The sequence below is a fragment of the Homalodisca vitripennis genome, chromosome X (genome assembly GCF_021130785.1).
Source record: "Homalodisca vitripennis isolate AUS2020 chromosome X, UT_GWSS_2.1, whole genome shotgun sequence".
Lineage (NCBI taxonomy): Eukaryota > Metazoa > Arthropoda > Insecta > Hemiptera > Cicadellidae > Homalodisca > Homalodisca vitripennis.
In genome coordinates, this window is record NC_060215.1 from 114,621,652 (window position 1) to 114,647,617 (window position 25,966).

Genomic DNA, 25,966 nt, shown 5'->3' on the forward strand with positions numbered 1-25,966 from the left:
TTAATATTTAAAAAAAACTAATATTAATATGATATACGACGTTTTAACCCTTGAATTATGACTAAATGAAATAGCTGATATATTCTTCAGATTAAATAAAGGTACAACATTTTATGAAAATTTAAGATCCTAAAACACTAATATACCACAGTAATGCAATACACAGTGATGAAATTATCATTACTGTTAATTCATTGTGATAAATAAAAATAACATTCCAAAGCGTTTTGGAAGAGCTTTACAAAGTAAGAAACCTCTAGTATTACCAGTGTTTTAGAGGCCGTAAAACGGAACACTAATGCCAGCGGAACATCATCTGAAGTTACTTTCGTTGAGGTCGCCCTGCCACGTGGCGCGATAAACCAGAGTTGTACACCGTAGACGGGCTGACGGGCAGAGCGGCGGCGCGACCTCTCTAGAGCGTGACCGGAATGAAACCCGTCCCCGAAACGAACAACGCGGGAAAATTTACGAAATGCTCGGAAGACGTGGCCAGCTTCCCAATGGATTGTTTTCATAACATCTCATTTGGACAGTATTTCGCGACGCGATTTGTATCGCATCACGGCAGAGCTCTTCAGATTTAATCCAGATTTATTTAATTATTTTCGTTTAAGATCATGGTTAGTTATACGTAACTTTATTGTGTTGCATTTGCTTCTAACAACAGCCATATAAAGCAAAGTATCTCATTAGTACAATTAGACATTTTAAGACTAAGGAATGTCTAAACATTCCCCCTTCCGCCCCCCCCTCTCATGATCTCTTTATTTCAGAAATTGAAAACTGCCATATTATTGAAATAAAAGCAATGGCAGAAAGAAAAATATATTTTTGAATTTGTGTCCTTCATAGATATTGTTGAGTATTTCTGTTCAGCGCGATCAAAATATGAACAGTCATCATTGTAGTTCGTACATAATTCTGAAAATTCTGGCTTGACGGCAACTCAACGTTGGGTCTTACCGTAAATAAACGGTTAGGACAGGAAAAGTATCGCATCTTTCCCAGTAAGCCAGAATGGTAATGTGATAATCCGGGCGAAACTGTCTGCGAGCGGATCAATAAGCCCTCCCCTGTACCTCCCCCGCGATTTCCTGGGGAGGGGGAGGCAAACGGCAGTGCAGACACTTAGGCGCAAACTTGGAATTTTAAACAGAAATGTTTCTCTTGTTTTTAACCCTCGACGGCCGTACGGAACATGTGGGATTTGCATCAGCCGGAGTGATTTGAGCAGGGAGTATTTTGGGAGGGGGGATGTTGTGAGTGAAAGAATTATCCCCCCCTAAACACACGTGCCCGGAATTAAAACTGAGCTGTGTCGATAGCTATGGGCTGAATGCCTGTAGCAGATGTGTCCCATGTTATTGCCCGGATGGGGAACTCCCGTACAGCTCCCAGCGGTGTTGGATCTCGCTCTCTCGCCCACCTATACGTCTTTGATAAACCAACTTTTGTCGCAGAAACGTTTGTTTCATATTATTTACATATTCAATCAAAAGCACCCTATTGCTACTTCCAGAACGTTCAATATTTCTAGAATTATCGATAAGAAAACTAGTAGATGATTTGATAAAAATCACCTTTCTTTACACATGAACGATTCTCACGTTTCTAATGTTAAAATATATGCTATGTGACAATGAGGTTTCACAGTATTCCTGAAAACTAAGCATTTTTCTAAAATTTTTACTGACATGATGTGATACAAAGAAAATCGAATCACACATGGAAGTACAGTAGTATACAGTTAAAAGTATTTGATTCAGGTAATTTAAGAACAAAACTTTAAAACTTTGTGAGGGATACTGGACACTTATTTTTTATTTCGATGGTACAATTATGTTAAATATATGAGTTCTTGCATGCGGCTTGCAATTATGCTTTAATATGGGACTGTAAAAATAAATAGATAATAGATACAGAAAATAACAAGCGTATATACACCAAGCCAATGATCTCTAACTTAATAGTTCAATAACATTATAAATAGTAATAATAGTGGAAGTTAATACAAACATTTAAAAATACAATAGCAGAGTACAATTAATCTAGGAAACAAATGTGTAAAGATTGTTAGACATTAAATATTATTGTAAATTAAATAGTCAGAATTGAAATAGAATTTTATCAACATGTAATGTACAAATGTTTTCGTTATTTTAGTCGTTGCTGTAAACTAATACAATGTTCTTGAACAATTAATTAATTCCAAATTATTACTATAAAAACAATTAGATAAATGTTAAAACGATACTTTAAATTTAAATTTAGTTTTAATGAACATTATGGTTTATTGTTCGTTTCAAATTCGAAGAAAACCAAAGGAAGTCGAAAATGTTCACTAACTCAAATGAAGTGTTCCGCGTCTTTATACAGCACACCGTAACTTTTAAGTAAATGAAAAACACAGCAAGAAGACACAAGAGTGCTGATGAACCTACAAGTATAGAGTACGTATCAATACCAGGAACACCGACTGATGGGACTCCGCAGGGGTCACGAGACCCGACCACTACCAAGAACTGCCCCGGACGCCCGGTCGCCATTTTGCGGTCCATAACTCAGTCGGTGTGTTCTAAGCGTCCATTACTTGTCGATTTGGCCCGTAACAGACCCGTAATAATCTCCAATGGCGTGTACTGAAGTACCCTTCTCCATTGGTTTTCTATTCCTTTTGTTGTACATCTTTGTTCTTGTCAGAGAGCCACGGATTGTCTAAACGCCACAGTTATACATTTTATGTTAATAGAAACACAGATTTTTACGGTTTGTTGAGATATTTCAGTTTAAATCACTATCACTACGTGTTACTGTCAGCGTGTTACTGTGAAATGTTGCTTTCCATTTCCCTTATTTAGTCTGCACCACACTTTCTTCCCTAGTTTTCAACACCAGGATGTAAATTCTTACAGTTCCTCAACTGAAAGGATAACTAATTAAAGCATTTCTGTTTTGTAATTATTTATATCAATCGGTGCACGTTTGAGTAGTAGATGCATAAATAATTATCACAAATATATAGTTAACACTACAGTAATTTATATCTTTCTAAAACCTTGTGTCAACTAAATTCATTAATACAGTTTACAATTCCTATTATTTCCTGTTTTGTTCAGTAACATTTTATTTATTTCCAACGGCAGCAGCCATTATTACAATTGACTACAAGAAGTACATGCATAATACAAGTTAGAAAAACGACAATGCTTCTATAAATATTAATTAATAAATACTCTAACTAATAAAAGATACAAATTTGCAAGTTTGAAGTAGACATGCAGTTGCTATTAGTTAGTGCAGTATACACATATAAAAAATTTTACGGTAACAATGTAACCCGACTAGGTGCAACAAATTTCAACTTGAATATACAAATATAAATTATTAACAAAAATAATGATCTAAAACGTAATATAGCATAAAATACTACCCTACTGATGAACAATTGGCAGAACCTATAATCTTAAACTGTACATAACTAACTAAAAATTCTCTTTGTTGGTTCATTTTCATAGTTAACTTCGTTAAACAAACTAAATGCTTTATAAGAATTATTGTGTACGTGTATAGAACTAATGTATCTTTGACGTATTTTTATGACTAGTAGTTAATTTCCATTTGAAATAAAAATATTTAGTTTCTTAAGATTGTGTTTGATATATTTAAATTGTAAATTTGTTGTATTTTAATGATTTAATACAGCGATAAGAGTCGGATCTAACTGCGTTACTACTGATCGTACAGTTTGGAGTGTCTCTTATTTCAAAAATAAGGCTGATAGGCATTCAGATGCATTTTACTTCCCCATATTAATGCTAATTATTATAAAAAACTGTACATCCTAGAATTTTGCAATTAACTCATTTGGAGGGTTATAACTCGAAGATTGTAATGAAACTTCCTGTTAGTTTCAGCATCCAAAAGTAACGCTTTTTGAAGTTCAACATAGTTTCTATTAACGTAAACTCATGGTTGTTTAGGTATACCCGAATGATTAAACATTTTCTGTCAATTTACCTTTCTGAAACTGATGACATGCAACAACTTTTAGCTCAGGCCGGTTGAAATAATGAAAGGATATCCCCATAGGTTTCTTCAGTGATAATAGCTATGAATTTATTTGTTTTTCAAACGAAAACCTTAAATGTTGTAAGGCTTTTCAATTCCTTGAGTTATAATTGTTTTCGCTGTTTACTAAAGTCTTTAAAATTAGTTAACTAGCCTTGTACTTTTTGTTATTTTCAAATTTTAGATGTGATTTTACATTCAAATATTAGATTGTAACAAGAGTTGTTGAAGCTTCTTTCTGTAACTGTAACTGTAAAAAGAAGGGGTTTTTGCGTTTTACGTTCCGCATGATGGCCGCTGGAGCCACATAAACACTATCCTCGAAACAGCAATACGGCATAAGTTGCAGTATCTCAGGTTTCTCTCACTAGCCATAAGATATGTTATGATTAAAATTGTCATTGTTAATAAAATTATGACGGGCATAAGAATTTTAAAAAATCACTGCAGAAGGTTCATAAAATATATGTAAGTTTACAAATAACTACGTTTGACAGCAAGAATTCAGTCAGTACAGCACTATTACATCAAAATATAAAGTGAATCTAATAACCCCAGCAATACATTGCAATACACCCCAGACTGAATAGAAATAGATAACAGATAAACACACTTCAATGCAACAATATCACAATAATAAGGTGGAAAATACGTTCTAGTTCGTAAACGAACATAAAAATCAGAATTTCTTTTAATTATTTTTTTAACACGCAGTAATTTTTTCTCCATTGTGTTAATATTGGATGTAAAGTAATATACATTTCTTAACCCACATTAAATAATTTTAGAGAAACAACAGAAAAGTAATATGATTCAAGTATACAGCCTATGTATATTCGATATTTTAATGTTGCAAAATATGAATAATCAGATGGCCGGTTAAAAATGGGTTTTGTCTCGTGAAAATTGGACTGGTCTATTACTACTGACTAATATATATTTTGTATTAAGAAGTTCCCTGTCCACGTAATAGCATGTAACGAAGGTCTAGCACTAGTTATGAATAGGTCCGACCCGGTTATTGTCCGTTACGGCCTCAAACGACGCCGTCAGTCAAGGCTAGAAAAGCGGATGACAAATAAAAAGAAAACTGCCGGCTCGAAGCGGAGAACTGTATATAGTGCTAATTACTGTAAAGGCAGTTACGGGGTTGAGAGCCAATCAGAACTCGACACGTTCCCAATTACTGTCGACCTAACAGAGGTAAGAAGTACAATAAAAGTATAGCTCAGTAGCGAGTCTAGCAGTTAGGTAGTGTAGAGGAGCGGAGTGCGCAGCTTATTGAAGTCGTATTTCTCTAGAAATGGCCTCTGATTATAGTACAGCTATGCTGGAGGCAGCCACAGGATTGTGTGGAACATCGGGGCCGGCGCGGACACCGAGAGACCCGGGTAGTCAGTCTGCCGTAGCCGCGGCTCTGAGGTATGACCTTTCCCTTGTTCTCATCCTGCGGTTGGGATGTCTTCATTTAGTCAGTCGGGTCTGGGTAAATTATACTTCTTCCCGTATAACCTGCAGAACATATATTTTACTACATGCATATATATATTACTACACGGTAATATATACCTTTACTACACGGGTTAAAGACCTTTAAAGGAGGAATTCAATCCAATTTTGTTACGAGGCTCATAAAAAAATTGAAACGTTTACACTATGTTCTTTTGTTATAGCTAAATAATATTGCTGAATATATATTGACATGTTTATATTCGTGTATGATTTAAGTACTTTGTATTTTTCTAATCGAGTTTAGTTTCTGAAATGTACAAGGTTTTAACAATTCTTTCTTTACATAAATTATCTTTTAATAAGTAATAAACATGTCACTCTACCGAATCATATTTCATGGCACACTTCGTAAAGTTCATATCAAAGATTATTGGGCCAGATTATAAAATATCCCGATTTTTGATTGAAACGCCAACACTCCTCTTACAATAGTAAAAATTCTTGTTTTGTTTGCTTTCAAAAACAAGAGAAACAGGAAGTGCTTTTACGTAAAAGGGTTGCACTACCTTAAGGGCTTTTGCACAAGGATATTGATATAAAATGTAATTACTTTTATAATTTTAGTGCTATCAAAGCCCTATTTCATAATTAAACTACAGAGTTAAATCTATTAAAGAATAGATGTAATAAATTTCCATTTCCTTTTAAATTTGTTAATATCGGAATAGGAAAAGTCTAATTTTGATAGATACAGTTCTTTTAAAAACTGAACATTATTTGTATTATAATAACCATTATTTCTATAGGCCAATGAAAACTCTTTATTTGGTTACAGATGTCTTTATAAAACAAGGAATATTTAATACCCTTGGCAACATTTCAATGTACCTAAGCACGTATATACAGTACTTTCTATGTATTACATGTCACTTTTAAATAGGGACTGTAGGATTAAAGTATCATTAAAAACATATGGAGAAAATGAAAATGCAACCATCTGTTGTACTACATAGATTATAACAACTAGCATTAATACAAATTTTAGAGTATCAGCACTCAAAAAACTGTTTTCGTTTGTCCAAAAACAAAAATTCCAAAAAAACTTCAAGGTAAGATTGAGGCCAATTTCACTTAACTACTAGTAATTTGACATATGTGTTGGATGGAGGTTTACACAGTTTACTGAACAATTCAATGACAATAATCATATAGTTAGTAAAGGCTAGTTAGATTCTAACTGAACATGTTCAATTTGTGTAGTTCTTAGTTAACACATAAATTTTGTACGATCAAATTAATGTGGTATATTTTCACACTAAAATCTACCGCATTTATTTTAAACGGTGTTAGGCCATAACCTATAATCCCCATGCCGAAACCCCCACTAAGATAATTTGCAAAATCTTCTAATTATGTGATTTGAATTAGATATTGTTGGTTATGGTGTATCGTAAATGGAAGCAATATTGATATCGTAGATAACCGCATAGATACACAAAAACAAGGTGTGACAATCTCGTGAAATAAAAACTATCCATACTCGAGAGCAAAAATGCTACGTTCATCTCGCCACACTTTACGACCAGCTGTGGTCGAACAAAAACCTCAGTTGATTACTGATGTAAAAATCTGAACTGTTGTTACTATTACAAGAGAAAAATAGTTCAAGGTTTTTAATTATGAGCACACAAAAGCGGGCGTGTGGCAAGGTTCGCACGACCGAACCGAGGCAATACATCATTAGTATAATACTGGTGACGTTTTAATACCCTTCACTGATTAGCGGAAAGGAAATAAATTGGCTGTTATAAATTATTCTCTTTAAAAAATAGACATTTATATACATAACGTGGAAATTTTAATGAATGCGCCCATCAGGACTTCTACCACTTTCCCCTTACATTTATTGATTCCTGTAAGCAAAGACTGCAACCTCTTCACACAGCGTATTATTTATTAATTTAGGCACTTTATAATAACTATCAATGATTATTATTAACAGATAAATAGCATAATATTATTTATCAACCCCGCCTCTGTTGATGAAGTTTGATTGAAGTTAATGTATAAGTCAAATATTTTTAGACGTAGAAACGTTAAACTCTGAGATCCACAACATTTGTCTCTAAGTAAACTATCTATTCTTTATTAATCGATAATGTTAGTTTTCTAAAATGCAGAGTAAATTACCTTGTAGTACCAAAAAAGTTGTTTTTTGAACATGTAAATCTTTTTGTTATTATATACGGTACCTTAAGGTGGGGGGGGGGGGGGGCTGAGTAAAAGTTCTAAACAAATTGTTTATGCTTTATTTTTTTGTGCTACATACTATAGGTATGATTGTAATCTACTAGCATTTTTAAACAAATTGCATGTTACCATTGATAGAAATATTTATAATAATTTTGAACAAACGTTATTGGATATAAACGGCGAAGATGAAATTATCAAACAACAATTTTAATTTTTGATTTTGTTTTTCATTTAATTAACATTATTGATGAACGCTTTGCTTCATTTACTGCATTTTACAATTAGGCCCCCCCCCCCAAAAAAAAACAAATCCAAGAAAAGAATTTATGGTACAATTTTAATACTGATTGTGACTGAAGTAGACTCTAGTAATGCGGCTATAGCTGTATTATCTTAAAATGTGAAAACTGCGCGGGGCTGCCTACAATTTGCTTACTTCGTACATTAGCTTCAACAGACTTATTTAAGAAGTAATTTTAATTATTTACTGGCATCAAGCTATTTTGACCTTCAATGACTTCCTAATACAACCTTGAAGTCCATGAACCATATTTCTATCTTACTAGGCGGAAACGGAGCCTCACCCGAAGAGGCGGTCGGGTCAGTGAAAACTGCAACAAACTCAGCTAAACAATTCAACTGGAGCGGTCCAAGATATAGGAATAGGTATTTAGACAGAGCGGGAGAGGCTAGCTATCGAGGCAGCCATGATGGCTGGGCGGGGGCTAGTCGCCTAGCAACCGTCCCCCACCCTTACAGTGTACTGTAGGGGCGCACACCCCGAGATCCTGACAAATGTCAGCAGATTAGCCTGCCAGTTCAGCGATGACATATTTATGTCCAGTTTCCACTAATTACTTAAGATTCCTGTTTAATCTTTACTCATTCGTCCCCATAACGACCGCTTCTTATCGTTACATCAATTTGCGTCCATCAAACATACACAGACAAGCTGTGAAAAACCGGCTACTCACCACTAATTGGTTCACACCACAAACTGCACTCAAAACGACCCCTGAGTCTCCACTTAGGCAATGGCTCGTGGTTACATTTCACGTGGTGATATAAGTGATTCTGAAGTTGTAAGAAATCTACCTACGTTTATAATAAGACCTTCCTGTTACATAAAAAATCCACTGATTTATAAACTTTTTAAATTAACATGCGAGGGTTATATGAACTCTTCTTTTCTTTGATGGCTGTGGAGGTGGTGGGAACGCGGCTATAAGGGATCTGTTAGATCTATAATCAAAATACGTTTAATTAAAATATGCTATACATTTGAATTATATAGTAATGTGCAATACAAATATTTATAGCCCACAAGTGAAAGAGCTGTGTATTTACTTTAGATTCATGCAACAAAAACTTGTTTCATCACATTAAGTAAATGATAAATCATACAAACAGCAGTAGAGTAAATGGTTTGATTTCTGCAAAAATACTATTCCAAGAAATGCTCTTCAAAACCTCAACTCCTTGCTGGAAATGTCCGTTATGCCATTAGTTTTTAGGGTCGGACGCTAATATTTATAGTACTTAAATTGTCAGAAACAAACGGAAATGAGGCGAGTCAGAATATAAATGACAGAGGAAATCAACGATATAATGGTCATGATACGAATTCACGATTACGGAAATGTGAACGGATAACTGGTACCAACACAGCGACTGTAGCTGGTATTCATGTAGCTTATTCCAAGCACTGAAGTCCATATATAAATAAATAAAGCTGGCCTGAATCGTAGGTTTAACTATCTCAAGCAGCAGAGACGTTAGTGCCTACCACCCCAAGAAGTGCGTTCTTATCTGAGCAAACTATGTCCTGAATGGAGTGCTGAATGCTGAAGTAAAATGCATTTATGCTGTTCAGGTATTAGTTAAATTATGATTACTTTAGTAGGAACTTAGCCATATATAGGTAAGCATACATAATTACCCCACAATGAATGAAATTAAATTAATTTTAAAATTAAGTATTCATTTTAAAACATTATCGTAAAACGTCTCCAGAAAAACTAATAAACACCAACATTGGGTACTAACAGAGTACGTAATTCGGCAACGCAAGTTAGTGAGTCTCACTTATATTGTATTCGCTGAGGTGTCAGACACCGTGTAATTGAAGGTATCTCCATTAACATCTGGTCGAGAGCCCACTACAGTGTCAGTTGTTGGTCGCTCCCAGTTTCAATTAACGCTAGCGCCCATAAACCATCTCAAGAGCCCATTACACTGATAACCTCTGTTATCTCTTATCAGAGCCTCCAGGAGTTTGGCCCGTATAAATAAACACTTATTCGAGTCTCTTATTGACAACTCGGAGTTAATTTGTATACACTTGCTAGACTTTCTTAGTATTCTATAATTGCATTGATTTCGTGGTATCCTGTTACTATTTCTCTTAAACATCGTACTACGCTGATGCACACGTACCGTATATTAATATCGTTCAAAACTACGCTAATTAAATTTGTTACAGATTAAGTAAAAATGTTAATCTGTCAACTAAAACGCTGCAAGTTTGAAAACAATTAATGATTTTCGAGAATTAAATTATAATTAATCGAAATTAAATTTAATTAAACTGCCCATAGTATTTAACAATAACAGTTAACTATCACAAAACAAATTATAACACCTGGACTTTCAAGCCTAATCGAAATAAATACATTTTTAAACAATATTAATCTGAATGACTCCCACGGAGCGAAAGCTCGAACCACTCTCCCTCCTCAGCTGTGTCGATCTCGAGGCAAGGCTAGACTCTGAGGTTAACGGATAGCCCTGTCGGAGCCAACAAGGCTGCGAGACAAATCAGGTCGAATGACTAGCGTCCGGGAAAGTATCGGTTGCCGCCCTGCAGATCTAGATCTGATCTGTACATGAAGTGGACGTGATCGCGGCCTACGTTTTGCCACAACCACCATTGTTGCCACAATTAGTGTTCGATGAAGGTCGAGAAGTGGCAACATCGCAGATGGCCGGATAGCCAGCTGGTTGTCCGCTGCCCTGTCACCACATCCCCCGTCCCTGACCCGGCCGGTTTGGACCACCTGGAACAATGGTTCTCAACTCGACTTTTTCAGCGCGATTCAATTGCCAATACACCTTTATCAGTCATTATTTTGATCTTTTTTTACCCCTCAGCTCAAATTTTGTAATTGTCGAAAATGTCTTCTTGATGATTTGTGTGAGGTGTGCTTCCACGCAGTTTTTTAGATCAGGGCATCCAGTGACCGTAGGTCAGATGTTTGACTTCTTGTCTATTATTTTTGAAGCCTATCAAACGTTTTTTACTGGCCTATATCAATGTATACCGGGTGCTTGATAAATCAAGACCCATCTTCAACATTTATTTCAGTGTTGTCTACACATGTATCCAACCACCGCGCGCCGTCAAATTTCTGCCACTGAGGCTTCCAGCGTGTGAGCTGTTATTTTTGTTAACTCTCGCACTTTGTTATCGAGATCCCGTAAGGTTTTGGCCCGGTTTTGTGTACTCCTTCTGTAATCCAACATATATATATATTACAGGCACCATTGCATATATTTTGGGTATTGACTTATAAAGCATCCTAGCATAAAACTTATATCAGTTATTGACTTATCAAACACCCTAACATATAGGGTATTATTAGGTACTGGACTCATCAAACACCCATTTGCCCATTACCTAACAAAAGTACTTACAAGTTTTGTGTATTAGTGTTTGAATTAAAGTTACAGGAAAAATCTTTATGCTTTATAAAAAAACTAGAAAAAGTTGAAAAAAATTATTTTAATTCTTCTAACAAGTTATTAAACTCAAGATTCAAGTTCGTTATTTTGGTGCTAACCTGATTGAGATAATGATGCGATTCTATGGCTTACTTTCATTCACGCGAATGTAGAGTTAATGAATAATATAAATGGCATCAAGACATAGAAGTTCAAATTTATATGTTTGAAAAATGGGACACACATCGGATGGATTCTTTGTGCGTTATGTTGAGAAATTTGTATTAAATATGGTTAATGTGATATTGTATTTAAATTAAAAACTGTTGTTATAGTCAAAAAGTAACGGTAGAGAAGTTTTTAAGTTAGAAAGATTGCAACATCCTAAAATAATATTTAAGTAATTGAATCTAATATTTAACAAATTCTACGATCCATAAATAAGCGGAGCATTTAACTGTCAGGAACGTACATTGATACATCTGTATTTAATAAAAGAAATGGCAGAAAAGTTTTCCATGACCAGTAATAATCATGTAATTAAAACATAAGTTTGACCTTCTTGATTTCTCTATGAAGTAATTTTATAACATATAGAAAAATACAGACATTGAGACATGAATTTAAGGATACTTTTTTATCTAAAAGGTTGAACGTTTCATGAAGTTTTGTGTTACCCCAGCGGAATTGTAAAATCATTTACAAGACATTATGAGTCAAATAGAAATAGGGCCTCGTGGCAGATAAACTATTGATCAGCCTTGTGCAGGTAATGATTATTACAGGAAATCTTGATTTATAGAGTTTAGCACAGTTTGGAGGAGCCGTCAAGCGTAGAACTCTCAGCACAACATTAGACACTGATTAACACAGCAGCATCTGATAATGGTGACCTGATACGTATCAGTAGGCCATTCTCCGTACTCGGGCACCAGAAACTAATCATCTCCTTTGCCTTGCGGAGTATGACCAGTATTTGATCATCCCTGTAAGCGGAACTGGCTTGGGTGAAAACGTATTAACAACTTCACTTCATTGTTTGTAGCATTGTTAAGAATATCTATTATACGGAACTTGGATAAAGAATCAGAATACTTACTTAGTATTATTTTTACAGATATTGTATTTATTTTGTGGACAGTTCCACTATGTTCAGCTCAACTCCCCTCCCCCCAAGGGATAGATGGAGGGAATGTTTTATATTTGAATATAAACATAATTAAAATACAAATTCTTTAGATAAGAATAAAAAACAAGATTGGTCCTTAAATATATGAAAACTAACTAACAGAACCATATCAATAATCAAACCTTAATGCTCAGTTAACATAATGAATAAGAGAACATTTCAAAACACAAATTTTGAAACTTCCTTGTGCTGCTAACATGACTATTAATATCACCGTTAGCATTAATAAATAATCTAGAAAATCAACAAAAGAAAATAAACATTATAATGACTTACAGTATTAAACCTATATAACATGTAATATTGGATAAAAAATAAATTGGTAAATAATAAAAAAAAATTGGTAAATAATCTGATGGGCATCCCTGGCGTATTGATTGCTATTAATTTTGCCTCACAATTTAATTGAAATAAATTTAATTAACGATAAAAACTTTATAAATGATTCCAGATAACTGAACAATGACCCAGTCTAGTTGTTATGTACCCAAAGTATAAAGACTTAATTGGACCTATTGATGAAATATATTTGATTTTTCTTATTACAAATCCTAACATTTTATAAATATACTTGTTGAAATATTATATGTATTAACAGAAATAAAATTTATAATAAAGCTAATAAGATTTAATGATTTAATTTCGTTCAAAATTTCAAGTTTATTTATGGCCATTTATGGAATATTGCATAGGACTTGGCTGTTTTAATACTGAAGAACTGATACAAAAACAATTTTAATGCTTCATTATAGACGATTGAACATGAAACATACAAAAAGCGTATCCGATAAATATTAAAATGAAGCCCTACCCTTGTGTCAGTAAACAAGTCTATTACAACTTAGTAATAAATAAAAGTTGTCAGCACAAAGAAAGCACTTAGTATTTTCTAAAATTTCGGGTAAGTGTTCATAATTAATATAAATAAAAGAGATCCAAGTTTAGAAACCTGTGGGACTGCAAAGGTACTCCATCAGTAATGAAACGATTTGTTATCGATACATCGTGATCATGTTTCAAATACGATTGTAATTGGATACGTAATTCTTCTATTCTTACTCCCAGTAATTTTGTTCTCCCACTGCGTCTAAAATAATTCCTTGTTGAAAACCGATTAAAATTTAACAGTATTTTTTAGGGTTTGCTGCCCATCGGATAATGATGTGAAATAAACACATGGAAAGGGTGCACTCCAGACGCAATAAAACAGTAATTGAATGTAAAATTACGAACCGTGAAGGTAAAGACGTGATTAAAATGATGACAGCTGTATTTATTGGCGATTCAATATAAACCTCATTATACCAGAACAGTTTACGTCTTGACTGTTAATGGGGGCCTGTTAATTACTATAAAGTGTTAATTTATTGTTAATGTTCAGGTAAAACGTTATTGCCTCGGCTTCTGATTAGGTTAGTTTCTGCTACTTGAAAGCATCGTTAATTTATGACTCGATAAAACCACTATATAGCCTCGATCGAGCAGTGTTTTAGTTCTTAATTAATGTTTATAGGGCTAGAGGATAGGTAGGACAAGTTTATCTACGGTAGAAAGTGGGCCTCCACACATCCCACACCAACTCGTCGTTACGTAACGTTGACCCGTTCTGAAATCATTTAAATAATATCCATCAACCATGACTCGAGAATAAATGGCGAAGGATTTTCCATGAACGAATCGGGATTTAGTATTAAATTATAGTATATCGTGGTTGTAGTACTCGATAAAAGTAATAAACCTAAAACGTGTCCGGTATGGTAAATAATCTACTACATAAAAACCTAGTAGTCTTCAAGAAGATAATAAAGTCTAAGCTATTATTTACGTTATCAGTGTATTAAAGCAGTTAAAAAATTATGTACAGGTAAAGAATATAATTAAATACCACATACTGTATATTATTTTAATTATTTAATTATAAAAAGGAGTGAATTATGCCATATTGCACGATAAGAGAAATAGCAATATAATAGCCTGCAATCTTGATATTGTTAGCAATAAAGAAAGTATGTATGAGTAGAAGTTTTTTGACTGTTTAAAGTACGTTTTGTTCGGTTTTTATGGTCATTAAAATCATTTGATCATGCATACATTCTTGTAAGTCTTTTGCTGTACATTCATTGAACTATGCTCACAATATAAAATAACACTTTATCCATTTAGTTTTGGAAGTGGTGGAGCTGCAATCAAATATTTACAGCACTTTTTGTTTCAGGCTAAAAAACAGAACTCGTATAAATGCCATTTTATATTTCACTCTTTCCAGTCATTACGTTTAACCTGCAGTTCGAATGAGCAAGGTAGTCTGCACCTGGGTTTTATCACGCATTAATTTTACTTCTATACACCCTTCTTTATTAACCTTATTAATATATTAAACTAGAAAGAATAAGTGATAAGTAAGTAATTTAATTACTAAAATTTAGGGAATTTTTCTGAAATGGGTGCATAGGTTTTTGGTATTAAAGTTTGGATTTAAATGGAATATTTACGCTTTTTATTACACGATTGTGTATGAGTGGATTAAAGAAAACACTTACGAATAGTGCTGGCCTTTGAACTTAAATTTCTCAAATCCACAATTTAAAATCTTTATTCTTCATGGTTTTGGAATCGGTTTTATATTATGAAGTCATTTTGATTGATTTATTACATGTTTTTGCAAATGAAAAAACAAGAATAAGATAACAAATAAACGCTACTATATTACCTATTAACATATTACACTAGTACTTTTCCCTTTAAGTACCAATTATATAGCAATGTTTAATTTCTTTACTGCATGGGCCGTTGGGTTTTTTTTTGGGTTTAGGATAATATTGTATTATTATCAATGTCAATTTAGCAATTATTTACTACTTAAATGTTAGAACTTAAATATATAATTTTGTTGTGTGTCCTTCTACCACACACAAACCCCTCGTATTCTGCAATTTCAATTAATTTCAACCACACAAGTGTTTAGGAATTTTGAATTTTTATTTACTCTGGATTAGTTACTGCGCGTTTATGCTTGTCTAATACATATGACATTAAAAAAATTCAAACTTCTGAGGTTTACAAATTTCTTATTTTTTTTAACTTTATGTTATGTATGAGTTATCATTTTGTTGTTTGGAAATATTGTTATTTTTACTTATTGATCAATTACAAATTTATCTAGCAGTAAGTAATTATTTTGAAGGGTGAAAACAATGCAAGAACATTTATACTTGTTTTCTTCTGAACTTCGTTAAATAGTCTTCTAATTCAGCAGTAAAATGTCGAAAAATAAATATTTTCTCTGGCATGTTAAATATTAATGAAATCGTAATTGCATTTATTTAATTTATTTCAATAAGTTACGTGCATAAAGTGTTTAAGAAATGAGTTATTGAACTTTTTTAATAAAGTAGGGCAAACAAACAGAGTAATTGTAATAGAGCACGAGTAATGAATACAGACTTAAAGGACAGAGGAATAGAAAAACTTGTTATATATTTTCAATTTTTTTCTGGTTTATAAAATTATCGTGACATACACAACATTGACGTCGAAATTGAAGATCACTATTAAAACCCGTTCGAAAAAACTATACAGAATATTTTTAGAACAAAAAGTCCAAATATTTATAAACAACCCTTTCCAATTAGTAAATTATTAAAGACATTTAATAAAGTTTTAAATAGGATATTTTGATTTAGAATACTAAGTTATATTATGCCTATGTGTTTTAGTTTACAGATTCATTTTATAATTTTTACATTATTCCTTTATATTATCCCCAAGTTTTAATGTCATAACTCAAGGACGATAGCTGGAAGCCAAACGGTATCCCTTCTTCTGAGGGACACCAGGAATGTTTTGTTTTGAACTATTTCACAAAGGATAAAAAAGCTACGAAGTGAAAGTTGCTATGAGCAACCCTTTAGAAATGTTTAACGTTTTAAAAAGAGAGAGCGAGGTGGCACAACCCTTGTATAAGGGCCATAAATCGTGAAAACAAGGCCCTCGGACTTGACGGATGCGTTTGGCGGTAGAAAGTCCTTCCAATGCGGAGAAACCGTTCGACTTAACGCCGGTCTAGTTCTACCACACAGTTTCACATTGTGCAATTTATTTTTGATTTATACATATATTATAGTCAGATACATACTCGAAGATATAACAAATAAAATTATTTTATCTTTCAAAGAAAAGAATAATTAATATAAATTAAAATAAAAACTTCCTTAATGAGCCAACTTAAGTTTTCACAATGTTTTAAATTTAAAGTAAAAATATTTTTGTAATAATTCAAATTTGTTGTATTAGTTTTTTTTTAATATTATTTTATGACATTATTTAAAGCAACATTTAAATAGCACTGATTAATTTGCTACTTGATTTGATGACTACATTGCAAACTTATGCAGACGGTATCATATTTTCAACAACCAATCATTTACGAAATCGAGTACCAAACTGAAAAAAATGATCGTTTATTTCTAAGGTTATTAAAAATAATCATAACTTAGAATCGCATACTGAAGAGTTACAGTTACTTTTATCGTCTTACACACACTTCGCCTTTGGATTATTTTGGTAATATTCAAAGCTATACGTAAATGTGTTTAATGAGGTTATGGGGTAATCATCGATAAATTCCTTTAAACAAATTCAAAATTTTACAGCGTCCGTTATGCACAGTGAAAATACATTACAGTTATTTCGGGATGTAAAATACTGACCTAACACTACATTTTAAATTTGGTTTATTTTGATACTTTTGCAAAATAGGAAGAAGGAGGTAACTCAAATTTTCAAAAGGAAAACACTCACTCTAACACTATTTTTATCCTCTTAAAAAGTCTCGATGAATCGCATTAAGAATTTATAATATACATTTTTAACCTTAAATTGGCCACCCTTTTTACTGGACTTTGTGGGTGGAGTTGCGTATTGTTTCGGGTCTTCATTTGATGAGTTACTACAATATGAAGATATCCATTTGAATAGTTGAGTTTGTCTCTAACCCGAATTCTAGGAAATGTTTTAAGATAATAATTTACTGCATACATCAAATTAAATCAATCTAATGGCCGTTTATAAACTCTGAGAGTAATATTTTTTCTGAATGGTGAGGGTTACCTTATTTCTTTGCTACGTTATCAATGAAAATGTTACAGACAAATTTAAGATCCGAGTCTAGAGGTTCTACACTACCAACGAACATCCAAGTATTGACGACTGAACTACCATTTATAATAACACATCCGCTGGTACAAGAAATACACAAAAATATTCAATCGATCAGTTTCAAACTTTCCCCACTGTTTTGGTTTCGTAAAATAAATGTTAAGTTTAGAGACTGTATAGGTGACACGGGAAGGTTTTAAAAAAATCTAACTTATTTATCTCTCTTTTAATTTATGGATCATGATTAAAAATATGGATTTACAAAGAACATTTATCAGATAAATAAATTAAAATACTAGTAGGCACGGTACGCTTGGTTTTGAATTGAACGATTACCTACATGTTCTATCACTACTTACTTACCCATGTAAGAGTAGGTATCGGTACTTGAACGTAATGTTTTATATGATTTACAGCCCTTTCATAGCCATGTTGCTTTCAAAGTCAAATATATAGTCGTATTATATCCTAGTAGTAACGATCATACAACTCGGTAATTGAGCAAGTAAGGTAGCTTCCAGTTTCTTCTACAACTTCGGTTTAAAATACTTTGTATGACAAGTAGTAAAACGTAATTTATAGCTATTTGTCAGCAGCAGTAAAAGTGTTCTATAGTAATACGGAAGTCGCTGTGCGATGAAATAGTGTTGTCCATACTGTTCACTCGACAATGAACCATTTCGTTGCTTGCCATTGTTTAGGTTCGACACTCTTGTTCTCATAGGAAAACTCTCTAATGGACATACAACATTTTAAATTTCCTAATAAAATATATGAAATTAATTATATATATTAACATTGAATCAATAATGTGTTCCTAGGCGCTCAACTGGGGGACAGCTGGACCCATTTAACTGATTCTTAAGAAATCGTTTAAGGAGTAGGAAGGATTTTATGTAGAGAAAGAACTTCAAGAAAAAACTGAAAAAATATGTTTTAGTTCGGAACAAATAATGAAGTATTTTTTGAAACATAATCCAAATTTGGAAGTAAATAGCTATTGAAAAGTTTAGCTGAAGTTCGTTAAAGAGGCTGAAAAATTTCTTACATTTGGATTTTAGAGAATATATTAAATATGCTGTAAGCTTGGTCAGGAGTGTGATGCTGATAGCAAATCCAATGTTACTATCATACTACAGCGTGCCTGTAACGAGTTGTAACCAGTTATTGCGTTGTAAATACTTTTAGGCAGTGTTATACAACACACTTTGATGAACAAATCTGTGACTGTTTGCCCAAAAAGTACCAGAAACTGGTCGGCTTCCTAGAAATTGCGATATGGAATTTTTACAGTTCCTCTAAGAGAAACATAGAAATGAAGACTAACACAACTCAGGAAGCCATTCTTTTAGACTAAAGTCTGAAATATAACAAGAGTTCTAACAGCAAAACTCATAAACTATTGTGTTTTAATTTTACATAAACTTAGTAAGAATGTTTTCGCTTATGCCTGAATCAGATGATTATTGACCGTAGCAAGCTTCTTAGTTCTACGTAAGTATTTCCTTCTTCAGGATAACAAGGCAAACCCAAATATTCCACTGAAAATATGTTTTAAGTTTTTTGACTGGAGTAAGCTTCTAATACCTGCATGTGTATATATTTTCTTGATTAGGGCACCAAATCAATCTCAGCTGTCTTCTCTGAATTCATTCGAACTAAAAATGGTCAGTGTAAATTTTACTCAACCTCTGGTCCATTGTATTACATCAAACATGATTTACTATGATGTAAAAATTAAAATGTCTTCGACCTACTCTACTCATTTTACTTTTCACAATATAAAAGGTGTTCTATTGTTTGTGTAATATGTAATTTTTAATGGTTTTTTTTATCTTTGTAATGTTTGCTGTGTCAAAATGGTTATTATTGTGTATTGTAATATTCTTATGCTTTGCTAAATTTACCAACGAGTTGTCTGTGGAGAGCACAACAATAGTCTAATAGGTCTGTTGGTTTCAGGCCCCAACGGGTGCCCGAGGCGCAGGGGTCGCCAGACATACACTCGCTTCCAGACTCTGGAGCTGGAGAAGGAGTTCCACTTCAACCACTACCTGACGAGGAGGCGGAGAATCGAGATCGCCCATGCCCTCTGCCTGACAGAGCGCCAGATCAAGATCTGGTTCCAGAACAGGCGGATGAAGCTGAAGAAAGAGCTCAGGGCGGTGAAAGAGATCAATGAGCAGGCGAGGCGAGAGCGAGAAGAGCAGGACCGGATGAAGCAGGAGAAACAGGCGAAGATGGCGGAGCACCAGCATCACCATCAGGGTTCACTGCACGACCCACACAAGATGATGACGGGTCTAGACAAGACGTCAGGAGCAGATCTCCTCAAAGCCGTGGTCACCAAAGTGCAGACGTAAGCTCTTATGGTCACGCCAGACATACGTAAGGACTCAGCGTGAGAAAAGTCGTGTCCATCGAGAAATCGTTCTACCAGTATTCTTTCTCCAAGAGTAGTTTTATTGGATGGCTGCTGGACTTTACCGGTTTTGGCAACTCGGATACGTATACGAGGCAATAACATTGAGATCCAAGCCTGTGTGTACTCGAACTTCCGATCCACGTCCATTGTTGTTGTACTTAATCGGTTCGAATTTGTGAAGTATTGAGCAGTGCTCCCTGTTTTTGTTAGGCCAGTGTTTATTTGTTGTCTGGACAGTTCTACTTTACGTTATTGTTGTAGTTTTTATTGAGTTGTTGTTTTATTTTGGAAGAATTTGAAGAAAATCCCGTTTGTTATTTGAAGTCACTGTTCATTTTCGACATCTGTTGCAAAAAGTCAAGTTACTCAGTGCCTTCATTTTGGAAATACGTAATCAATCTAAATTTTCATGTCAGTCGCAAGCAGGATTCTCTTCATTTGAAGGCCTAACGAAACCATCTATACGTAAATTTACTGTGTATAAAAATTCCGAAATACGTAATAGTCTTTATTCTGAAAGAGATATTTTTAATAAACCCTTTTGAAGTCTACATTTCTAACCTTCAAAATAAAGAGTTAGGTTTTGTTAATGCCATGTTTGATAAAATGTTATTGAAATTGCTCATTTTTTACAATTTACTCATATTTATGTTTGGAATATTGCCTGTTTATTTATGCATTTCATTATGTATCTATGTTTTGTTTTTTGTTTATAGTTATAGTTTACAATTCAAATGTTGCCATATTTAAGAATTTTCTTTAAGAAGAAATTAGAATTGTAATTTAAGATTTGTTTTAGTAATTATTATGATGAGCTTTAAAACCTATTAGCAATTTTACAATGAAGCATGTAATCCCATCATGTTTTGACTTGTCTGTTAAGTAGCAAGAATTTTAAGAACTATAAGATAAATGAGCTGTATTTTTTGTTATAATATACTACTACTGCTTTCGTATTTAATATAAAAAGTATATATATATATATATATAAAAGTCCCCTTGATACACGATATAAGTAGTGATAACAAATATATTTGATCTACATCTTCTACCTTATTTCATACGAAACGGTCCTTGGAAAAACTCAACCTTTCCAAATTACATATACGTTTACTTTGAACTGTCACTGTTTCTGAAAACTTTATGAATTCCTACTCTGATTCCTTAACCGCTAGGAGTCATTAACCGTAAAGTAACTGTTTGGCCGTATCGTATTACTAAGAAATTTATATTCCACGTACAATTTAACTGAACCGAACTTTGCCCCCCCCCCCTTGTTCTACCCACCTTGCGATCAATACTCGAAATACAATCATGTGCCAAGTTCCCTCTACAACGTTGCCACTTTCACTTCATTTTCGCTCTTAGCAAATTCCGAAATGAGTTCCAATCGTAATTTTAAGGGAGCGAATAACAAATAACATTGTTTTGGTTCGAACCATAACAAAGTAATCCTATACGTAAGCTGGTGGCAGGGTTGGCGCGAGTGAGAAGCGTGTGTGTGATCAACTCTATATTGTTTCTGTAAGAATCTCGTCCGTTATGTTTAGTTTCGTGCGTGTGCGTGTGCATGAGTATGGGTGCGTGGGAGAGAGATCTCGCGTGACGAGTGGTATGCTGTGTATATTTTAGCATTACATGTACATTAAGCAACCTTGTGTTTCAATGTTAGACTATTATAATTTCTTCTACTAATCTATGTATGGCCAATGTTATAGTACTTACACAGATAAGGGACTGTATCCATTACCCTAAGTTTTCGTTCCTTGTAAGTCTCAAACCGCGTCCGTCACTAAAGTGTGTCCCCATTTTGTTCCTAATGTAAGCATATGCAGTTGCCTCGTATTATTTAGTCTCGGCTTTCACGGGTTTTGGGATCTGCTCAACGATTTTATTATTTTACTGCCCTTGAACTTTTATCATAAAATGGAAAATCAGTACCATGTGAGGGAAAATAATTTACCTCGATTGTACAGCATTGCTGTCTTAATAATGTACTACTGGGTTTAATGAACAGCCGTTACTTGTATAATTCTTGTTAATCGCTCTAAACCATGGTTTTAAATATTTCATAATGATGATTTAAATGTGGTTTGATATCCATATTTAAAACAGAAAATGCGGGTATCAAACTAAAAATAATATACTGACAGTGTTTTAGTCAAAATTTAAAAATAAAATTACAATGGTTTTTGAGAAAAGTACAGAGTTTTAATTACTTCTGCGTAAAAATAAAAAAAATCAATTCTGTGTTTTAATTCCAATAACTTCAGGCAAAGTATCAGTAAGATGCAGTAAAGTATACTGTAACCTTTTATTTGGCTAATTTTTTGCTGGAGTAAAATGAGTTTTAAAATATTGGGCTGAGCAAAACCCAACGTTACATGGAGTTTTCATCCACAACAATACTTTGCTTCCTTAATACTTAACACAAAATCCGTGAACAGCTGAACCATTTAAAAATACTTACAGTAGTGTTTGACAGATGTATCTATAATTTAAATTTGTAGTGCTCAATAAGTATATTTTTATAAAGTAAATAATAATCTGTATGTAACTTCTCACTCCGAATTATTACCTAGTTAGTATTAATACTGTATGCTGTAAATTGCTCGTCTTTTATATAGCTGTTGTTTGCTGTATTATAGTGATGGTTATTAATACCTTAAAAAATGAATATAAGGAAATTAAAGATAAAATTTGGTGATTTAAAATATGAGAAATGTAATGCTACAGCTGTTTAAGTCTTTTCGTTTTTAAAACAATTAATTTGAAACTGTTACTAGCAATTACAGTTAAAGTAAATAAATGATTAGCGTTTTTAATAAATAAATACAAAGTAATAACTTTAACCGTACATTTGATAGCAAATTTTATAGAAAACGTGAACATACAAGTTTCAAATAGCTTCATGAAATATCACAATGTATATTTAATATTAAAACATGAAAGCTGTCTTACTATTACGTTAATTGGACTGATGTGACCATTGAAAATTTAAAATTTATTTCTAACTGAATAATTCTTGCGATATTGTGTGTTGTAACCACAAATTCCCTTTAATATCAAAGTTTTAAATCATTAGTATATTTAGTTATTTCATACACCATTTCCAATTACCGTTTAGCGAGAAGTATATTAGAAAAGGTACTAAAATGAGATAAAATATAATTAACAATATACATTCAAGTGAGTACAGTAATAACTTATAAATTTCTTTTTTTTTGCTTTAAAAAGAATTTGATATAAGCAAGTAGTGAACCGTAATAATGTTACGTATGATGTACATACCACACTGAGACAACTGCATTTTGCATAAATATATACAATATGAATTGATTGTGATTGAGTTATCTAAGAAGACTACTACGTAATGTAATGTAATGTATAACTTAATGTATGTGTCGTGTATTGTCGCTAAAGTAGCATTAGCGTCGGATAGACAGCGTACGCTCTAGCTTTAACGTTACGCTATACATGGCTGCTTTTTGTAAAATATTGCGTTTTTATTTTAATAGATATGTTTTTATATTAATGACAATGTTGATTTATTTATATTCGTGTCGATTGTATTTCTGTTGGTTGGACTTTGATAATCTGTTTTTGTTAGTGAGTTTATTTTAGACAAATTTTAATTTTGTTTGTTGATTCTAGGGCACAGTGCTATAATTCGATTGTTTATTGAATCTTACTATTGTTCCGTTTTGAGTCAGTATTTTTGAAGATCGGTTGCCTAATTTGTTTGTTTCTTGTGCTATGTATTATTACATCTAGTATCCATTTTTTAGATAAACTGTAGACACAATTCACTGTGTACATACGTTTAGTAAACTGTATAAAACGACACTGGCATTGTCTCCTTTCCTACCCAATCACATCTATTGTGTACTACTTAATTAGAATAAACATATATATTTATAAACATGTGAATGGAAATATGGTATATAAGTTATTTCAAAGGTTAAGTACAATGTCATAATTGCGCGACATTCTGGTTGGGCTGTTCAGGTTTGAAACTTCGAAGTCTACTAATTGTAAAACGTGATTTATTTCCCTTATTATTCGTTGAAAATAGTAAATACTATGTAGCCTTAAAGATATGCGGGAAGTTATCAGACTACATTTGATTCATATATTTCTTTGACTCTCCTCTTCCTTCTTTTAAGTTTGATTGGAATTCCAAATTTCTCCCTTTATAAGATGGGAGAGGTTTTTTTAAACTTAAAAAAAGTGTATTTAAAACCAACTCCATTTTTTTACTTGGACTATAGTAAACCATTTTTGCAAAAGTTAAAATCTATTTTAGTACCATTACTGATTTTGTTGGATACATAAAATGTATTAGTATTAAGGACTTGGACTTTCGTCACTTTAATTCCTAGGAAAGGGGCAAAATAAGGAAAATTTAAAAAAAATCGTAATTATTTAACAAACACTCTCCAAGATCATATTAAACTTTGTAGTATAGTTTTATTCTTTATTTAACAGTTAATGTATAGAAAGAATATATTAATTTACCCACTTTTATTTATTATTTGGTTTAGCTCAAATTACAAATAACTAAATAGAGTAGATTATACAAAAAAACATTATATTTTAACTATCAAATACCTGAAGGTTTGTGATGTCCCTTTTATGAATGAAATTTCATAGAATTTCTAATTCTACATTTTCATATGTAGTAAAATAAAGATTATTAGACAAATTTAAAAAGGTCTAGTGAAATTTTCACAATAGTCTTTGTTTCTATTTTTACTATATACTCGGTTGAAAAGGAGGAAAACAAATTAACTCTTGTTTACTCCACAGTCTATATACCCGGAGTATTTTAATTTTAAATTGATAAAATTTACCTTGAGGTGAAGCCATTTATTTTCAGGTAAGTTATTTTTTCAAACCAATCAAAACTAATTTTAGTAATAGACCTTTTATTGAAGGAAGAACAAATTATATAATTTTATTTTCAATAAAAGTTATGTCATTGGTAAAATGTCATTCACATATAGCATAATTTATATGAATAATGTAAAATATTTAAATCCTAATGTTTGTCAGTTCATCTGTGGTCCTGGTTAAAAATTTAGTGACATGACATTACTGTATAAAAGTGCTAATATAAAGTATTTAAGGATCCATCTAACGTTCCGAAAGTGATTCCTGCTAAACTGGTAAGGTTAATCATAACACAATTTTAAATATTGGTTATGTAAACCCATTTAGGAAAGTGGTAAATAATAATTTCAGACTATGGAACGTGCAAAGCTTATTACTTACTAAATAAAATGACCTTTAATATATTATGAAACACATAATACTTCCCAAAGGTAATACTTCTGTAGTTAGAAATCCATCTAGAATACCAATGAGCAAAAGATTTAATACATGTAATCTCAAGAGTATAGACTTAAAAGTTGCTCCATATGTTTATGCGCTCTATATTTAGTTTATATTGATAAATACTTAAGAAAACATAATAACAACAAATTAAATGAAACTGCGTTTTATAGTTACCAAACAATCCTACTACACATATTTTGTAATACAACATTAAAAAAGTTGAGTTATCCCATACCCAACGTGAAGTACATAACTAGTAAGATCAACAGCATGTAAACTCCAACACTTTAGCTATACAAGGGCCATAATTGACAAAATATGATAGGTTTTGTATTTGGCAAGTATTATTAAGTTCCACAGAT

The 25,966-nt window shown here is 32.8% G+C and overlaps 1 protein-coding gene across 3 annotated transcripts in view; it reads left to right on the top strand.

The window, feature by feature from the left end:
* LOC124369803 (homeobox protein abdominal-A homolog) overlaps positions 1-24,113 on the top strand; it is an 83,413-nt gene extending 59,300 nt beyond the window's left edge. Inside the window, exon 4 of one of the 3 annotated variants that reach the window (XM_046827911.1) lies at positions 19,805-20,045. In XM_046827911.1, the coding sequence (XP_046683867.1) occupies positions 19,805-19,900 (96 nt within the window). In that variant the 3' untranslated portion in view covers positions 19,901-20,045. Of the gene's footprint in view, positions 1-19,789 lie in introns of all 3 variants that reach the window. The other 2 variants (XM_046827909.1, XM_046827910.1) reach the window with 2 other exon arrangements.
* The last annotated feature ends 1,853 nt before the right edge of the window (positions 24,114-25,966 follow it).